This window comes from Rhinolophus ferrumequinum, chromosome 3 (assembly GCF_004115265.2).
Source record: "Rhinolophus ferrumequinum isolate MPI-CBG mRhiFer1 chromosome 3, mRhiFer1_v1.p, whole genome shotgun sequence".
Taxonomy (NCBI): Eukaryota; Metazoa; Chordata; class Mammalia; order Chiroptera; family Rhinolophidae; genus Rhinolophus; species Rhinolophus ferrumequinum.
Window position 1 is genome coordinate 84248098 of NC_046286.1, and position 20790 is coordinate 84268887.

At 37.7% G+C, this 20790-nt stretch overlaps 1 protein-coding gene across 8 annotated transcripts in view; it reads right to left on the minus strand.

Moving 5' to 3' along the window:
• Positions 1 to 20790, minus strand: part of NHSL1 (NHS like 1) — a 124524-nt gene that overhangs the window by 14423 nt on the left and 89311 nt on the right. For 5 of the 8 annotated variants that reach the window (XM_033097611.1, XM_033097601.1, XM_033097630.1 and 2 more), the window contains exons 4-5: positions 6000 to 6192; positions 1215 to 1346 (exon numbers count right to left, since the gene is read on the minus strand). In XM_033097611.1, the coding sequence (XP_032953502.1) occupies positions 1215 to 1346; positions 6000 to 6192 (325 nt within the window). Of the gene's footprint in view, positions 1 to 1016; positions 1158 to 1214; positions 1347 to 5999; positions 6193 to 20790 lie in introns of those variants that run through there. The other 3 variants (XM_033097638.1, XM_033097621.1, XM_033097664.1) reach the window with 2 other exon arrangements.

The following is a 20790-nucleotide window of genomic DNA, read 5'->3' on the forward strand; positions in this document are numbered from 1 at the left end:
AAAGCTGAAATGCAATTTTAAAGTGCTCTAATAGATATATCACTATTGCTAGGATAAACTCATTTTTCCCAAAAGACTAATAGGAAGTTCAGAAATAATGACTGTGAGTTTCTAGAGCATAACCTTCAATAGTAAATAAAAGTAAAAATATCATTTACTTGAAAGTAATTATAATGAGATAAGTCCATAGGTTGGCTGAAAAGAAAGAGGCAAATTTCAAGAAAGGTAGAATTAAGTTCCCTACAATAATTACAATAGCAGCTATTATGCTCACAGGAGTCCCAGGCACCACGTGCTGTACCTGTATAAATTCATTAAATCCTCAAATGATCCTGTGAGGGAGGTACTATTAACATCACCAACCCTATTTTTCGAATGAGGAAGTAACTCATTTTTCGAATGAGGTTAAGTAACTAGCTCAAGGTCACCCAGAGAGTTAGTGGCAGAGCCAGGATTCAAATCCAAGCAGTCTGCTATACTGCCTCTGCAGACATTCCTGACGGGCCCATTATAAACCAGAGAGAGAAAGTGAAGATAGAAAGAGGAGAATGAAGGGATTATCTATAGCATATACAAAGGTAAGCAGAAATAAATGAGTAAGTGAATAATGAAGTTAAATAACCCTCTCCATTACTCCACCCCCCAATGTTTTTGTTTTTGTTTTTGTTTTTATCATAGGTTGAAAAATATTGAATCAAAAAGCTATGAAATTGTTTCATTGTAAGTTCACAGAAGCACTATCCAACATAAATGACTACTTTCTATCATACTGGTATTTACTAATTATCCTGTCTCTTTGATGACAAATGCCATCAGTATAACTAATGAAGTCCATATTCATAATATGAAGTCCTAGAGTGAGTTTTCAGTTTTCAGTTTTATGAGAACTTAAGATCTAAATGAAAAGTAAATTTAATTGTGGAAATCCCCACTGTTCAAGGTACACAGAGATGATGACATAACTGTACATTTCTATCATCCTAGTTAACAGTTTTCATATAAGCTTCTCTGCTTACCTTCTCACCAAAATTCAATACATCATCTGCACGGGGTGTTAAATTTGTACCCAGTGGCTCCTTCAGGAAAGAAGCTGGCCCTTTGGGGCACCAAACGGCTATCAGAATGTATCGGTTTCATAAGCACCACAGATGAGGTTAGCGTAGTAATGCTGAACAGCAATCGGGGCAACAGAATACAGTTCTGATGAGCCATACCTAGCTCCTTCTGTATGTTGTCAGGGACTCCTGTTATAGTCTTTCTCCTTTTGACTTTCTTCGGTCGTCTTACCAGAGTGTCTGTGTAAATTAGAGACCGCCGAAGGCTGGCCTGGCGATCGAAATTCTCCCCTAATGTAGAGTAGTAGAACAAGCAAAGCAATGTTATTTTCAAGCAAGCTGACACCATGCACTTTCTTCCAGAAGCTTGTTGTAAAATGATCAGAAGGTATTAATAATGATGTTAGCCAGTCATATGATGATGAATGAATACTGAAGGGCAAAAGGGAAGGGAAGCACATTATCATCATAAGGCTGTTTTCCAATTTCTATGTGTGTGTGTCCTTCCAAAGGAAGCACCTGGATCGCATTTTCAAATGAGCTGGAGTGGCAAACGCAAATTCGTTAATAACACACCAGAAGAGTGATTCTGCATTATTTTTGAAATGGATCATTCTGGAAGTGTTTCACAGAGGCCCTCTGGTCACCAAAATCACTCTTTACGTCAGTGTGTATGTGATGATGGCAATAAATATATTTTAATCATTCAACTCCAGAGACCATTTTAATGTCTCATTCTATGTGATGAAACAATCAAGAATTCTTGGATGAAGAGCTTTTTCTTTCAATCAAGGCGACTGTCAGTTTGGATATACTGTAGAAATTGCTATGGTGTGAGATACAACTAATGAAAAATAAAAAGCCTTATAATGATAAAAATACTTTTCTCACAATGAGACCCAGTAGCACTGCTGTTGTTAAAGCTCAACTGCTTCTCTATTTCACAATCACTTTTTAAAGTTAATCTAAATTCAGACATTTCAGGTAATGTTGCAATCACATCCAGAATGTCACATCCACAGGACTTTTCTTTCTTTCCTGAGTGTAAGTTTGTGTGATTGACACACAGTGGGAAAACATTAAAAACTAAGGTAGGAGTTTTTGATTGGTTTGCTTTAAATTACTTGCCCATTTAATTAAAGTCTTACAGCACTAACCTTGTCACCTGGTTATCTCCTCAAAAAGAGATTTAAGTATATATGTACATATACACACAAATTATATACTTCTGTCAGTCTTATGTTGTAAGAAATGTATAAAATCACTCACTCTTTTACGCAATATTGACACAGATCCAAAGTTGGGTATGTTATGAACAATGCACCTTCTATTTTAATAGGAATAAGTTGTAAATAAAACCTTATGTAATCAAAACAGAGGATAAAATATCTGAATGATCAACATGCATTTCACCTACTAAGCAACACACTTCAATAAATGCTTGCAAACTTGAAAATGCCTGCAACTTTGTTCCTAGTGGAGGAAAACAGAAATGACAGAGAGGAGACCCTGAAACACAAGAAGGTACCATCACTGTAATAAATAGGTCACTGTGTGCAATAACATGTATGGTGTTTGAAAGTGGCAAGTCCTGACTTCAATGGTCCATTAGTTCCCTACAGCAGAGGAAAAAGCTTTCCTTGTACCAAGGCATTAAGAATGGAAAAAAAACATTAATAGATAGTTGCATGTAGTCTCCAGTTTTGCTTCCTAAACAAAAACAAAAGATGAGCCACCCAAGCTCCAAGGAAATTAAGAAACAAACCATGAGGATGGACATCACCGTTAAAGGCACCAAACTCTCCATCTTGTGTCGTGACCTAAAAGGACTGTCTCCCCTGCTGCACTACACGTTTCTTGAGGGTAGGGCCCATGATGCATGTACCTCAGCATCCCCTGTGGCATCCAGCTCAATGCCTGACACCAAGTAGTTATTCAGTAAATATCTGTTGAATTGAGAGGAATTGAATCATTCCCTTTCATTGAAAAATGGCATTAGCCAGCCATGGTTACTACTTAGAAATAAACTTAGCTGGCTCAGACATCAGTACAAAGCCAGTCTGTAAAAACTGTGTAAGTATGTTTACCTACTCTAATTATCTTCCAGGTGGAAGAGTTCTTATCCCATATGACAGATTATGGAACATACTCATATGTACATTTTATTTTACACATTTTTTTCCTCTTCAACATTTAGAACATGCTGAGTCCCCACAGAACTATGACTAAAGGGATTAAATTGATTTTCAAGCTGGCAGCTCATTGTGCTAATGTTCTACCTCTATGCCTGGCGGGCTTCCCTTTAGATTTGAAATAATATATTTGCTGGCACTTTTCCCTCAGCTTAACCTTACAGAAAATCAAACTAGGGGGTCAATGTTCACCCAAATAAATGAGCACATGAAAATTCCCTGCAGGAAGCTACACTTTTATCTCAAAAGTCTTCTGGGGCTTTAGAACTATGTCATTTAAGTAGTAGGAAGCAGTATAATCTATGTCAATTCAACCACTAAAAGTGAAAATTTTTAATTTAATGCTTCTTTATACCAGAATATTAGAAAAACTACTCTCTTTATGAAATGTGTGTGTGTGTGTGTGTGTGTGTGTGTGTGTGTGTGTACACATGTATCCAGAAAATGGATCAATAAATAATTAGGAATATTTAATTTCTAAAAACGTTAATCACTCAATTAAAAGTAAATTGCATTTTGACATAATTCCTAGTGTTCATTTCTGTATTGTCATTCACCTTTTCTGTGTGGTATTTTGAAAGTCTCCTTTGAAACTCTATGTTATTCATATCCATTTAGTCATCAAATAGGAGAGAATTAAAGCTCAAAGAAAAGATACTGTCTACCGTTATGACAATGTATTTCATTGCAAACAATTCTTTACTCCTAAAACTCTAGTTATTCTGTTTTAAATTTACTAATCTCATGATAATGCATTTTATCCTAATTCCATTAAGGATTGTCATATTTCATAGCACAATCTTCTTATAATATTATTCCCGAGGCATTTAATCATATATAATATAATTACATTTCTGCTGCGTTTAATCAATCAAATAATGTAATGCATTTTCTCATAGAAAATATGCACCCAATGTATTTCATTGAGCAATAAACATTATACTGTGTTCTGAAACATAGCAACATATGAAAATAATCATTAAAAATATGATCTAGGTGAACAAGAATCACATTCAGAAAGATTAACAACGTTATTTGCAAAGAAAATAGATTAAAATGCCATGATATTCCTTTAAGGCTTTAAATACAATAAATGTAGAAAAAAAGCACATGGGATTTAAAATAATTCATGCACTTACTAAATTTCTCTGGAATTCAAACAAAGTAGAGTTCTAAATGTAATATTTCAAACGTCCTGTAAGATTTTTAAAAATTCTTCAACAACTATCAAAATGTTATTAGTCCTTTAAATGTTCGCCAATGCCATGGCAAAAATCTTTCTAACAGCAGTCAACAGCAGTAGCCTCGGAAGCACAGCAAATGTGCTTTGGGTTTTCGTCCTAATATTTTACGAAAACTCATCCTTTTTTGGTCATGTGATTTTTTTTAGTTTCTGGCCCTAAAGACCATGCTTTGTATGGACTGATTATCAATGACTATCAGTAATCTGTTTCTCTGGAACTCACAGTCCAACGGCTGAAGCTATTAACTCTTAACAGATCTACTTTGCACTGTGTACACTTCCCAAACCACTGACCTATCCTGTTTGCAGGCTACCAGAGTGATAAAGCAGGAAAATTTTGTTATTTAACAGCTCATCTAAGTTTGTAAAATACTGTCTTTTGAGCTTCATATACCTTGTTATTTGTAACCTTTGATTATCACAGATGATTAAAATCTGAGTATAATATGCTAAGATAATTTGAATTTCACGTTTGGCAATTAATATTCATATTTGAGCTTATTGTAACATATTCTAAAGTTTTATATTCAGAAGGAATGGATTTTTATTAGAAGATTGTAGAATTCAAATTATAGAGATCAAATTATTTTACCATCCTATTGAGTTTTTTAAAATATATTTTATAGGTATCATTGTTAATTCGCTTGCTATTTTTATTTCAAGTAATTTTTTTCCTTTTTCTACTTAGGTAAGAAAATCTATCATTAAGAAATATCAAAACTATTCCATTGACTTGTAATAGATATATACGATGTCAGAGGGGCAATAGATTGGGGGAGGGAGGTTATCACTTTGTGAGGGGTGAAATGTCTAATTATTGCATTGTTTTGTACACTTGAAACTAATTAAAAAAAGGGAAATATCAAAATTATTGTTTTTTCACTTCTATAAATATTACTTAAAATAATCCTTTAGAAGGGAAACATATTTTTCTTATCCAAGATAACATTTAGAAGATATTTTTAAAAGGCAATTCAATTTAAAAAGACACTTTAGATAAATGGCTGGACCATTGAGTTCTTTGACATCAATCTTTGGTGATACAATCTTCTAATTTAAAAGCAATGGGGGGGGGGAGGTTGGCCAGTTAGCTCAGTTGGTTAGAGTGCGCGGTGCTCTTAACAAGGTTGCCAGCTCAATCCCCACATGGGCCACTGTGAGCTGCGCCCTCCACAACTAGATTGAAACAACTATTTGACATGGAGCTGATGGGTCCCGGAAAAACACACTTAAAATAAATAAAAGCTTAAAACTAAATAAATAAACAAATAAGCAAATAAATAAAGAATAAAAGCAATAGATATTTTACATATACAAACATATATATATCATATATATAAAATATATCTATATATATTTCAGTAACCCTTCATTAAACAAAGGTCAGGAAGTCAGACCGCAGCTATCTACCTCTGACTAAGAAGGAAATACTAAGAGCATGGAACAAACAAAAAGCCATCGTCATTCTCCCAAGTACACTTTGAACCTCCTCTACATAGCCAAGCATACCGGTTATGTTAATAGGAACCACGTCAGCCTGCACTGTTTGGGCTTGCTGTCGCATCTTCTCTTCTGGTGTTGGCAAGGGAAGTGACTTGGTCCAGTTCGTTTGGGTATTAAGGTCGGAGAAGTCACTTGAGGTTGGCGTTTTAGATCTCCTGATGGAAATAAGTCTTTCCTCTTCTGACAAAGAGATGGAACACTGCAGGCGGGAAAAAGGAAGAAGACACAGTGTGTAAATAGCTGACAGAAACATTTAAAAATACATTTCTTCCTTCCATCCATCCTTCCCGGCCACCCTCCCTCCCTTTCTTTCATTACATTTAAAGTAATGTAAAGTAAGCCCCACCCCATGCCAAAAAAACACAAAAAACCTAGACACATTTAGGAACAGAAGCAATGGTTTGCAAGAAAACTGCTCATCATCTTGAGCATGACACATAATACGTATGATTTGCAGAGGCCTGAGTCTAAACCATAACTGCAAAAGGTTTTGCTGACCCACAGAATCTTTTAAGTTCTTCCTGTTTACTGTGGTCAGAAAGCTTATGGATTTACTTTAACATTAGAAGCCCAGAGAAACATCATGGCTATGACCATCAGTTTCCATTTTTATTAAAATTTAGTTTTGCTCAAAGTCATTTCTAGCCTCAATCTCATTTCCTTTAGACTCTGACCTCAAGGAACATTTCCAAACTGATAGAGCTATTGTTCAACTATTTGTGCTCTTCTGAAGCCATTTATGTGCGGGAAAATCAGCATGAAATTGTTGACTTATAAGAAGCTAACTAAAGCTCTGAGCCTTATCAGAATTCTATGAAAACGTTTCTAGCAGTGTCTGTTTTGATACAGATTAACATCCTAACTGGGGAACCCTCTTTAATACTTTTCTTGCCATAACATGTTAAAAAGTGTAAGCAAAAAAGTTGTTTTGGCAAGCATCTTATGATGGCCTTTACCCGGGCTCCTCGGCAACTGGTTCTGTGACAAGGAAGGTCCAAGAACCCAAAAGAAACACAATGTGCTCAGAAACAACAGCAAAGAAGGGTAACTGACTTTTGTGGGAAAGGGCAGTTTATAATCAGAATAAATGTGTAGGAACTGCTCTTCAAGTTGCAAGCACTTAAACTACTACCTATGAAAATAAGGCATTTAAAAGAGTTTTACTTAAGACTAAAAAGTCAGTGAACCCTCCCAAAGCAATACCTGTATAACTAGGACTCAGGTCAATTCAACACTACCCCACACCCCCAAAAACAAGGGTAACTGCTATCCTGACTTCTAACTCCACAGCTTCGTTTGCCTGTATTGAAACTTTCTATAAAAAGAATTATACCGTAGTTCTCTTTTGTCACTTACTTCTTTCACTCAACATTACAGGTGTGAGGATTTACCTATTTTTAAAAAGCATGTGTTGATGCCATTCCAGATTACACGCAAGTTTCTAAGAGGACATCGTGAGAAACCTACAGAAACTCATCAGTTAGAAATTTCAAACACTTAGAAGCAAACAGTCATCATTGTTTATTGCTATTGCTATTGAATTAATCTTCCTGCAAAATATCTGTATTTATTCTATTACTACTAGCACACCACAAATCTGCAAAAGACTACATAGAGCAGATGAAAATGGTTTGGTGCTGGGGAGAGGGTCCTAGGCCAAGAATCCAAAACCTGAATCTATTCACTTTATGCCTTACAGTCAAGTGACCTTGAGGTTGTTCCTAAACGTTGAAGTCCTTTGCTGTCAAATGGGACTATCCTGCCTATTTTCTATGTCCCACTAGCCATAATCTTACGGAGATAGGTTAGTTAGCATGTTTTCAGGTAGACAGGGAAGTCTACCTGAAATAAACCTACCTGGTGGAATAAACAAAAACAGCCGTATCCTGAAACTCCAGGTTTTGAAATCATTCCTTCGCTCCAGGACAAAATGTAACAGCGCTTTCAAGTTAATAAATTATCTCATAAATCCCTTTTGGCTGGACAAAGGAGCAGACCCAATAGATAGGGATGGGTTCGTTAATCCCTTTAGGGTGGCCAAACAGGACAAACCTGATAGATGAATTCCATTAGAAGGTGCCAGCCCCCTTCCCCAAGCAGGCAAGGGAAGGTATGAAAGTAAGAGCTTTTGCCTCAGTCACTGGGCACCCCCATTCGGGAACCCCTCCTGCTTGGGAGCTCTGACCCTTTGCTTTCAATAAACTACCCTTTTTTAAAAAAACTCCTCGCTTGTCCTTGGTCCTGTTTCCATTCTTCGGTCTCATGAGACACAATCCTGTCGCTCACAAAGAAAATATCCTACATCATTAGGACCCGAGATAATAGCTGTGGAAATGTCTATGACTGTTAAATATCACGGACATGAAGGTGATGGTCATATAAACACTTTAAAAAAGGAAAATCATGAATTGACAAGTACCCACTTTTTTCTTTTGTTGCCAGGAGACTAACAATAATAAAAGTATTGTAGAAGTACAAATGTAAAATAAATCATATAACTAGACATCTGAGTATTTTAGATTTTATATTCTTAATACATAAAATATATAAAATGATAATCTAGTTTTCTTTTATCACCTAAGGAAAATATAAAATAATGTCTGTAATTAAACTGACAAATAAACATGCTCAGTTTATAATGAGCATATGTTATTGACATCTTATTATGATACTAAATTACACCATATCCATTCATGTTTTATCTGATACTGGTTCCACTCCTACAAATCTCTGAAAGACAATCAAAGGAATTTTTGAGTCAGCAGCAGCAGCTAAGCGATACTTATATACTCAGTTTTTCCGGCCCCTTTTGTAGTTGTGACACTCTTATTAAGTTTGATTTATAAAACATATTCTCTACCCTTACATTACACAAACACACACGCACGCACACGTAAATTAAAAATAATTGTATTTAAGAATTTTCTGACAATTTGTGTAAAGATCACATGTTTGAGGTTGAATCTTAATCTAGTAAATTGAAAGGTCACTCCGCTTTTCTGATATATTTACAGAGAAATCATTTTCCAGACAACCTTGAAATATGGCGTACATTTCAAAAGCCCTATGAAGTAAATCCTAACTAAGAAGTTTTAAAAGAAAGAAAAGTAAAGCTTCCGCTGGATGGAGCATAGCTTCCTCCTGCAGAGAGGGTTCCCTTTTCCTTGTGACGTCTGCCGAGGGAGAAGAAGCAGCACTGTTTCTATGGTTTTCAGCATCTCAGTGGTGCTCGTCAGTCCTAGTAACCTACTTTCCTTTTAGTTGTCAGAATCGATAACTATCACAATGAAACAGTACTTCAGTTAGCCTCGTGGCCGTGGGATAATCACGAGGGACAGCTCCATGAGGACAACTGACAAAGACCATCTATTTTATCGAGTGCTCCCTTCATTTGCAAGAAAATTTCCCAGGCAAACAAGGCACAGATCAAGTTATAGGCAAGTCACTGGTACACAGTGCCACAATCTACTCAAGGAAAAAACAAAACCAAAACCAGAATGGTATGACATCCAGAATGATCTGACTCCCATTCCTCCAAGTATTTATAACTACAGAGGAGGCACCGGGGAAAAACTCCTCTTTTTCAGTGGCGGAACACATCTCCATGCTTCGGCCCTTTAACTATCCCCCCCTGACTCCTCTCTCTCCAACAGCGTATTTCTCAGCACAGCAGCCAGAGAGATCCTTGTCAAATGTAAGTCAGATCATGTTGTTCCACTGCTAAAAACCCTCCCACGTTCTTACTGTGATCTACAAAACCCGAGGCGATGTAGGAACTGGCCCACTGCTGACAACGACCTCATCTCCTGCTGCTGCAGCCCTTGTTTGTTCTACCCCCGCCGTACCATCCTCCGTGCAGCTCTGGGTACATACCACGCATACTCCTGCCTCAGGGCCTTTGCAACTGCTGCTCACGCCACCTGAAACGCTCTTCCCTTAGACACCCACACAGGTTGAACCTTCTTATTCTTCAGGTGTTCAGTCAACAGTCCCTTTCCCACTGAGGTCTGACCTGTTCACCCTATCGAAAATTTCAACTCCTTCCCAATATTTTATATCCCCCTTATCTGCTTTCTATTTTCTCTTTAGTACAGATCACTACTATACTTATATTTTAGTGACTTATCTTGTCTCTCCCATGAGAAAGTTCCAAAAGGCTTTGAATCAGAATTTTATAGACAGCTACTTCAGAATTCTAGCTAAGAAAGAGGTCACCATCTAGTAACTGATTTCTATGTGCCTTACCCTGGGTTACAGGCATTCTAGGACTTGGTCCCTCATTTCATGTTCACAGCATTCACTTCATTTTATGAATAAGGAAATGGAGTCAAGTAACGTTCCTTTTGGGAAGTTCACAAGTGGGGCAAACTGGAATTAGAACCCAGAGCTGACGCCAAAGTCTCTCTGTTCAAGTGTAACGTAACAACTTGGCAATATTTGCAATCCATTACTGGGTTTTCTGATCTAAAATTAAACTCTCCATTTACATCTCTAAACGAGAACAGAACCTTTGGAAAACCCATAAAGGCCGCAGTGCAGTGCAGTGCAGCGGGTGGAGCACGTACTCTGCAGGTACAAACAACCTCAGCAGCCTGGTTCTGTCACGTCGCAGCGGGAGATTTCGAGCAACTCAAGGTCCTGCGTTGAGAATGGAATAACTCCAGCAGCATAGTCATGCTTCACGTTAAGGGAGTCCCTCAGCGCAGGGGAAATCATTCCTTTAAACAGTCAGTTTAAAGTTTGCTTTCAGAACTTCATTGCAGTTTTTAAACCTGTTCATTGGTCAATAGCCCACACTCTGGTCCTGCCAGGACTGGAGAGTCACAAGTGAAACTTAAGACACCACAACTCCTCGTGTCAAATGACTTCATTTAGAGAGGGAGATCACCTGCCACACCAGCAGTTGTGCTGTAGACGTGGGATGCGGTGAGACCTGTATTTCAGAGACGACGAGGTCCTGTCTGGAAATCAGACGAGCTCCCACCAGATGGACAGTGGAGCCTGAAATATGGTCTCTTTAGGAAAGGGCCAAGTTACCAAAAAGTGTGCTTCACTGTGAAACACAGATTAGCCCAGGCCTGTGTGTGTGTGTGTGTGTGTGTGCGCGCACGCACGCACACACGCTATGCTTTTAAAAATTAGAAAATGTAATTATAACCGGTGCTAACCTTGGCATTCATTTAGCAAGTATTACATAAAAATAGAGGTAGAACAGATAAAACTACCTAGAGCACGATTTAAGAGGACACCAACATACATTCTAGTCTTTTCTGCACATGACTACACTTATCCAGTCTTTGTGATCTTTCTCTCAGAATTAAATCTCTCCTAGGTTGACTCTTGATGTTTAAGATTCTATATAGTTTAATAAGGTGTCAAAACTGTTGTAGCTTTTTTGGCTGTGTGCTGCTTCTTCTGCATTCAATATACTTAAGACAGGAGAGATCCTGACTTAATTTGTTCTCTCCTATTCCTCTCCCCACCCCACACCCGACCCAACAACAACAACAACAAAGAAAACCAGGAGTGGTGGAAATGGATCCACACAGTAACACAATTCATAGCCCACCCACCCAGCAACTCCATGCTGATGGACGGGTGGTGGTTTTCACATCCACGTTATCAAATAACTAATTGTTCCTTCTCTCCTATTCGGTGTATTAGTCCCTTTACTACAAACCTAGACCCTTTATCAAGGGCTCTCTAAACTTTTTTTCTTTTTTACCATGCATTGAATTCAAATAGTTTGGATTTAAACTGTCCCATATTAAGTGATCTTTTCCTCAAAATAATGAAAATAGTTAGAGTGTAAATGCTGAAGCTTGGTAATTTCTTGTTTTTAATGATCTTTTGAGTAGAATAAACCATGGATACAAATATGTAACATAACATGATGAATATTTAAGAACTCGCCTCGAAACCCATGCTTAAAATACTACCAATAATTGCCTCTACCTCCGTGCTTCTCCCTGCTTCTTCCACAGGTATCCACTCTCCTGAACTGCGTGTTAATCATTCTGATACTTTTGTTAGTTGTGTGTATAAATATGCCTAAATTACACGGTTATATTTGCTCTGACGTTTAAAAAAAGGGTATCATTCTCTTTGTAGTGTTATTTACTTATTTACCTGTTATTCTGCCTCTAGGACACATCTATGCTGTGTGAGCCTGTAATTCATTGATTTCACTGGAGTACACATTCTATTCCAATACCACATTTATTTGTTAATTCTTTTATTGATGGACAATTGGGTTGTAAAAGATGTTCTTTGTATTAGCTTGACAATTCAAAACTCCCCATGAGAGTGGTTAGGAGGAAAGGGTTGTAGCTAAGGCTCAATTCCCCATGTACTAATCGTTGGGGGGAAAACAGGGACTCTGGCATCAGCTCTGGAGTTAAATCCTGGTTTACGTCTGGAAGTGAAGGACATATTCACTTTCCTGATTGTGGCTAAGGGATACACATATTGCGTGTACACATATGTCAAAAGTTATTTAATTGTATAATTTAAATGTGTAGTTTATTTTATGTAAATTATACCTCAATAACACTGTTTTAAAACAGAGAAAGATCTCAGTCTCAGTATGTAAAAACTGGAACGAGTTACTAGAAGCACCCTCACTGGTTTGAATGCATAAAGCCTTGGAAAGGACAGGCCCCCATCTTCTCATCCTTACCTGATGATACAGAGTAACAAGGTGCTACAAATCACAAGCAGTTCTGACTCCTCTGTGTTTCCACTGTGCCCTGAAATTACTCGTACAGAGACCCGGTAACAAAAGACTGCATCTCGAGTCATCATAAATGGCTTCTCGACCATCAGCTACCCTACACCAGGGACTGTCCGTACACTGAGACCGAGCAGCACTGAAACAGTTTTTGAAAAATTGTCATGAATGAATAGATACCAGACAAGTCAAAGATGGAGGGGAAAATGACAATAGCAAGCATAATGAAAAGGAATTTGGGTAAATTAGTAATCTTGCCCTTTTATTTAACCAATATTGTGCAATGAAAAGAAAAGAAATACAAACCAAGAAGCCGTCTAGTCATGTCCTCCCTGATGCGTTCTAGCTATGTGATCTCGGGCAAGTAATTTCATAATCTGGAGTCCCAGTTTCCAGATTAAATGTCCCAGTTAAAATGATAGCAACAATTATTAACATACCTATTTCAAGGGAGTTCTTGTGGAAAACAAAATATAATTTGTGAACAAGTTCTGAAAATCTTCTAAAGTGTTCTATTATTATAAAGTTATTACTAGTATAACTGCTGGTAGGTCGACATACAGATAACCTGTGAAGACCCACAATCAGAAACTGTTTAGTAGTTGCCAAAGCCTCTCAAATTCATTGCTTTAGGCACGAAATTCTACGTGGGTGGAATAAAAGACTTAGAATGGTAGGAAGAATGGCCAAATTTTCATAAACACAGACATTGTCCACGAGTCATTTTCCTTGAAGTCTGGTTTGAAAAAAACAAGCGATTTAATAATATTAATCATCATTATTTGAGCATATACTATGCGCCAGGTACCGAGCTAAGGACTTTACAAATATAAATTCACTTCAATTTCACAACATCCTTCCAAGGTAGGTAAGGTAGTCATGTAATTTATTATCAAAACCAGAATGCCTTTGAGAGGGAAGGGGGCGCTATTAATAATTACACAGGGTAACAGCTGCAAACGAGAGCATGTGTTTTATAACTCTTTACAGTTGAAGAAACTAAAGCTCACAGCGAGAAGCAATTTTCCCAAGGCCACTCAGGATCAACAGGTGGAAAAAGAGCCACAAACCGGTACTCTCAAACATCATGTTATATAAGCCTCTGACATTTGCAATTAATTACAGAGCAAAGCTACCGTCCTTTTCTCTTCTTCAAAGTCCTCCTTTGATTTAAATATTTCTTATCAATGAAGACTAAAATAGATCCCGAGATGCCAGTTTAAAGAATAACAGGAAATAGAAAATTTCAGTTTCTATCAGTACCATTAAAGCCAACCGTTTATTGCCATAATCCCAGTCTTATTTATCTGTTTGCAGATGAATTTTACACAAGAGATTGAGTAACTCATGACTGACATCCTTTCTGCTGGGACAATGGGGCCTCTATGGATGTTTCTGTGATTCAGTGAACATATCATCAAATATAACCTCCAACAAAGGCAGTTGGATAAATTGCCCTATCAACTCACAGGAAGTATTCTGGCATCTATAACTGAACTTCCTTCAAATACCTGAATAACCTCTTTGGTAGCACCTGGTACACACTGAAAACTAAAAGAACAAAAAAGGTCAAGACTAGAACAACACTAAAGCAATGACTTACTTTTTTGATTGCACAGGTGAATAAAAGGGTATTTTGTGGGATTTCTAAATCCCTTTGCTTACAGCATTTCTCATGCAGCCTGTTTAATATTTAGATGATATACACAACAAATAGAGTTGGAAATATTTCAAACAATTTTTTTCTTGCCACACTACATCACCACTTTGAAAGATATATGTGGATATCATTAGCAAAATAGCTTTCTTCATACCATAAACTCGAGTCTTACTTGGTAAATGTCTTGCATTAGGATAATTATTCTAGAGTAGTCATCTAGAATAAATAACCAGAACAGATGTCTCCTAGGTTCTCTGTTCTAATTTATATGTCCTTAACCTTTGCCTTATTAGCAACTCTCATTTTAGGAGAGTGCTTCTATCCTAAGCACGTAAGAGACACTTAATGGTTGTTGAATGCAAATTAGATGCTTTTCATTCTACCTCTTTTGATGTCAGCACATTTGGAGCCTAAGCATTCCTAAGCATTTAACTTTTGTGTCCCTTCCTCCGTATAAGTCCACTGCTCTCCTTACCATTCCCCCACCTCCACCTCCTACCTAGGAAATCCAAGGAAAAGGGTTTTACCAATAGAATTTTCCCTCTTACCTGACTTCTACATACTCTGTATTTAAAAATGACCCCAACTGTTAGAGCGATTTTTTAGAAACATGAATTGCAATTAGGAGCCTCGGTCTTAACATGGAGACCATACTGCTGGCTGGGAGCTCCTTTGCAGTAACTGGATTTCCATCTCATTTCAAATGCCAACTTGATCATATACTAAATGCCATGAAGGTTGAGTTCTATTTCTGGACTTTACATCCTGTTTTTAATATGCTGTCCTCCTCGTGTGAAGGTTCAGGGGCCTCACTGGAGTCATTCCTGACTCTCTGCATTTTAGTACCTGGCCGGTTCTCCTCCCTCACGGCTCTTCTATCGCACAGCTTGCCCAGTTATGGGCCTCAGATGGATTCTCTACTTCTCTCCTGCCTCCTCCCACCCTCCAAAATAACTCCAAACCAAACCAAAACTAAACCAAACTACTCAAGTTTCTACTGGTATTGTGTTAATTTTATAAATTCACTTGGGCAAAATTGACAGCTTTTTGATATTGAGTCCTCTAATCTAAGAGCACATGCTTTTTGATTTATTCAAATCTTATTTGTGTTCTTCCATAGTATTTACAATGTTTTTCATATACATCTTATACTTTTCTTATTAAATTCATCCCTATTTTGTCAACTATAGATATTTTAAATAGATTTTTCTATCATGTCTTCTAACTTGTCTTTGTAGGTATGAAAATTGATTTCTATATGTTAATTTTGTACCTTACTATGTCATTGAATTCCACTATTGATAGTTGTAAATTTTTATTTTCCTGGATTCACCAAGTGTACAAACTTACCACGTACAAAGAATGATAACATAATCTCAATCTTTCCTATTTTTGCACCTCTTATTCCACAGCTTTTCTAACGGAGCTGGCTAGTTCTTCCCATACAATGCAGTAATAGTAACAGTTAATGTCCCTTTCTTTTGCCTCATTTTAATGAGAATGGTCCATTAAAAATTATGTTGGATTTGGTGACAAGACAGATAAATGTTGTTCAGTTATGAGTATACACGTGTTCCTACGTTACTGAGTGTTATTATCAAGAATGGCTGTTAAATGTTATCCAATACCTTGCCAATATTTATGGTTTAGATCTGATTTTTCTCTTCAAAACTATTCATAGGATGACCATATGACTGGATAATCTAACACGGAACATCCTGTACATTACTACTGAAATAAATCCAGGTGGATTTGGAGTATTTGTCTTATAATAAACTGCTAGGTTGTATTTCCTAACGTTTTATTTAATGACTTCTAATGCCAATATTCATGAGTGAGATTGGCCAGTTAATTTTCTGTTTTGTGCAGTTTTGTCAGGTTTTAGCATCAGTGTTAAACTAATTTATTAATAAAGAAATCACACCTTTTCCTTCTTGGTTTTTGCTCTGCAAGTTAAGCATCGGATTAAACTACTCTTTAAAAATTTTAGTACAGCCCTTTTGAAACCTTCTGGGTTTGATTTTTTTTTTCAATTTTGCTCAATTTTTTTTTTTTACAGTTTCACATTTTTCCAGCTTTATTGAGATATAACTAACATATAACATTGTGTAAGTTTAAGGTGTACAATGTATGCTTTGATAGATGTATATTTTGTGAAATGATTACCACAACAAGGTTAAGTAACACAGACATCACCTCACAGAACGACCATGTTTTTGTTAATTTGGTGTTATCTTTGATAATATTTCTCTATTTGTGTAAGTAGAAATCAGTCTGTTAAAATACTCCCTTTCTAGAAGTCAGGTTTGGTATATTACATAAACTAGAAAATTAGTTTTATCATTATCTAAATAACTCCATCTAACAAAAAGTGATATATACAATTTTTATTCCTAATCATAAAATCCTCTACTTAAAAAATGTGTTAGTAACTTCCTATTAGCTATGCAATTAAAGCTCCTTCAGTTATCATTGCCCGTCTGTGATCCTACCTCTGCCTCCCTCCACTGCTACTCCTGTTAGAACTCTTGGTTAACTCAATAATAGCCCCAGAGCTGTTCTACCTAACACCTACTCTGATCCTTCTCCACCTCACCTCCAAAGTGCCTCAGCCCCGCTCTCAGGGACATACCCTGGACTTAATCATTACATGATATCTGAATTGAGGTTTTAGAAGTGGTTCAGGAATTGGTAATCCTATAGAATTTGCTGAAGGTACGAGAAAAAGAAAAGAATAAGAATGCACCCAACGTTTTTGACTTAAGCATCTGGTAGAATGAAGTTGTGGCTTACTGAGGTAGGGAAAAACCATAAAAGGAACAGATCTATCTATATCTACCGATTTATCTACCTACCGACAGATAAATATATAGCTATAGGAATGTGAGTCACATATTCGGGTTTGAATAACTTTAAGATACCTGTAAGACATTGAAGTAGAGCTAGATAGCAAGCAGATAAATGCATCAGTATGAACTAGAGATAAAAATTTAGGAAACTTCAATACATGGAATTTAAAACCACAGGACTCAATGAAATCACCCAAAGAGTGAGTCTGTTCCAGAGAAGCAGAGGTACAATGTTATACCAATGTGGGGGAAGAGCAACTAGCAAATGACTGAGAAGCAAATGACTAGCCAATGAGGGAGGAGGAAAACCAGGAGTTTGTGGTCTCATGAAAGCCAAGCAAAGAAAGTATTTTAAGTGGAAAGAAATAATAAACTTTGTCAAATGCTGCTGAGAGAGTAAGAGGAGGCCTGAGAATTAACTATTAGATTTGGCAATGTAGAAGTGATGGGTGGACTTAACAAGAATAGTTTCAGTAGCGTGCTGCGGATAAAAGTTTGTTTGAAGGGGGTTCAAAGGAGATGATGAGGAAAGGCTCTGCTGACAGCAAGTCTAGACAGCTCTTTGGAGAAGTTCTATTATAAAAAGGAACTGAAAAATGTGTCAGAATTTGGAGGAGGATGAAAGGTCAAAGGAGGGTTTTCTTCAAGATGAAAGAAAATATAGCATGTTTATATAATGACAGTTATGATGCAATAAAGAGAGAAAATTGATTAGGCAAAAGAGAGAAGGGGTAAATTACAGGTATGAAGTCCTTGAGAGGTTAGCCTTAATCATTCCACCAGAAAAATATTGAGGGCCGACTATATGCCAGGTCCTAGTCTAGGCACTTGGGTTTCAACAAAGCGGAACAGAAGCAAGGACTGTTCACCAACTGCAATGGCAGGAAAGGGTCAGTAGTTTATAGGAACAGATGCAAGCAGTTTGATAAGTTTGGTTGTGAAAGAACATGCCTTCTGATTGTTTTCCCCCCTAGTGCAATAAGTCTCTAGACGGTGTCTGAGAGTAAAGCAAAGAAAGTGGTGTTTGAAGATTTCAGAAAAAGGTGCAAAATATAATTTGGGAGACTGGAAAAGTGAATTCATGAGTTAATAAGGATGGCTGGGCAGCATTTCAGGTTTAAGGTCCGATATCTATAGTGAGACCAGCCAACATAACCTTGTGTTTTTCTCTAGACTTGTTTCACTGGTAAGTAAGGCTTTAGTGCAAAGCAGGGGGAGAGTTGGATCAAACTGGAGTTTGGATTTCTCCAGGAAACTGGCAGAAGGAGAGAGGGGCCAGCAGAGTTGAATACATGTGCAAAGAAGTGAATATAAAGGTGTGCCACATAACATAAGCTGGGGGAGAATGACAGAGGGCAGGAAGAGAGTAGGGTCAATGGATTCGAATTTCTCATGAGGTCAAATAATTTTTGTAATGGGATTCTAGATGGATTAAGCTGGAAAGATAGATGGAATTATCTTTGACTCATCTTTTTCTCCAAGGTCAGCAAGTTCTGTAGGATCTACTTTCAGAATAAACCTAGAACCTCCACCAGTGCCACCTTTGTCTGTATCTGGCCTAGATTACTGCCCCCACCATCCATATCTTGCCTGGATTATTGCCATAGCCTATTGACTCATCTCTGCTTCCATCTTCAACTCTCTCTAGTCTTGTCTCCATACAGTGGCCAAATTGCATGAACTTGTACATCAGATCATGCTACTTTCCACCTCAATTCCACCAGTGCCTCTCCATCTCATCCAGGACCAAATCCAAAGTTCTTAACAGGGCTGATTAGGCCCTATGTGATCTGGCCCTTAGTCATCTCTCCCAGGTCATTATCACTTCTGTTCCCCTTACGCACTGCCCGCCACTCAGGTTCTAGGCCGCTTTGGCTATTCCTCCCACAGAATAACCGTATTACTGTCTCCAGGCCTTTGCACTCAGGATCTCTTCTTTCTAGAGAACTCTTCCCAAAGACAGTCACATGCGTTTTCCTACACTTCATTCCGAGGTCTGCCCTAATGTCACCCTCAGAGCGTCCTTCTTAAACACTCACTCTAAAATAGCGGCCCTGTCACTCTGTAACTCTCCTTATTATTGTTTTACTTTTCTTCATAATGCTCATCACCACTTGGTATTACACTTGTTTGTTTACCATCGCTTTCCCTCTGATGGCAGGGGCTTTGTCTTTTTTCACTTGATGGATCCTCAGGATTTACAACAATGCTTGGCATAGTGGAGATGTTAAATTATTATTTATTGAGTAAATGAATGAACAGCTTGCTCAAAAAGATCTCAGAGAGAAATTTTATTCCACTCTCCACTTTCTATCTAAGGCAACAAACGCACTGAAGGGCCAAGTGATACATCCAAAGAAACACAGCAAGTGGCAGAGCTAAGACTCGACATTTGTTTCCTAACTCCTAGAATGCCACCATGTCTTAACTTCATCTCTTAACTTCCCCACTTTCTCGCCATTCACACAACCACTCCTTTGGTCTAGGTCAGGGGTGTCCAAACTTTTTTCAACGTTTTTCACCAAGGGACATATGAGGTAAAATACACAAAGAGTCGGGCCACTCACTCGAGGTGAAGTACGTATTGCCTCACCTGGTTTACTTAAGTAAACTAAATATATTTTTGGAATTTGCTGCGGGACCATTAACAATGGATTGCGAACCGCAGTTGGCCCGTGGGCCGCAGTTTGGACTCCCCTGGTCTAGGTCCTTAGTGTGTCTCACCCGTTACAATAGCCCTGTAACTATTCCTCTTACACACTTACCCTCTCCCAAGCCCTCCCCCATTTCCCAACTGCCCAAGTCAGAAGAATTCCTCTTTCACATGTTACTATATGACAAATACTTATTGTGGCAGGTAATATATATACAAAACATTTTTCTGGTTAGTTCTCCCTACTCAAGACCTGTAAGTTTCTTGAGGCAAGTACAGATATCTTATTAATCTTTGCATGCTGCAGTATCTGGTATATATCATGTATCCTTAAGAAACATTCGTTGCACTGACTGCTTCTTCTTCTTGGAATGTTCTAATGTTCTCCAAGATTTCTGTGTGGCTCATTCTTTTAACCCTGGTCACCTTTTTGCTCAGGAAGCCATACCCCTTTAATCTGGAATTGCAACCTTTCCTCTGTCTTATTCTGCTTTATTTTACTGCAGAGCACATATCATTTTCTAGTACAGCATCATTGCTTATTTACTCTCAGTGTCTAACCATTAAATCAAAGTACCACTGAGGGCAAGGATTTCTTTTGTTTGCTTCATTGTTACATACGCAGAACCTAGGATAGTCCCTGGCACAAGGAGGTGCTTAATAAATACTTGTTTGAAAAATGAGTTGTAATTCTGTGCTTAAAGTAGCTCTGCTGAGGAACACACTGAGGAGGAATAAAGGAACATGTCTTGTTCCAAATTCCCACCACCAGTGGCTGCATAGCTTGGAAGCATCAGCGTAACATCGCGATACGGTGAATGGTGATGAGGGTCACAACGATTAATAACGACTTCTGGTTCACTTACTAGTGAATGTTTACTTAGTAGTAACTATTCAGGAAATGA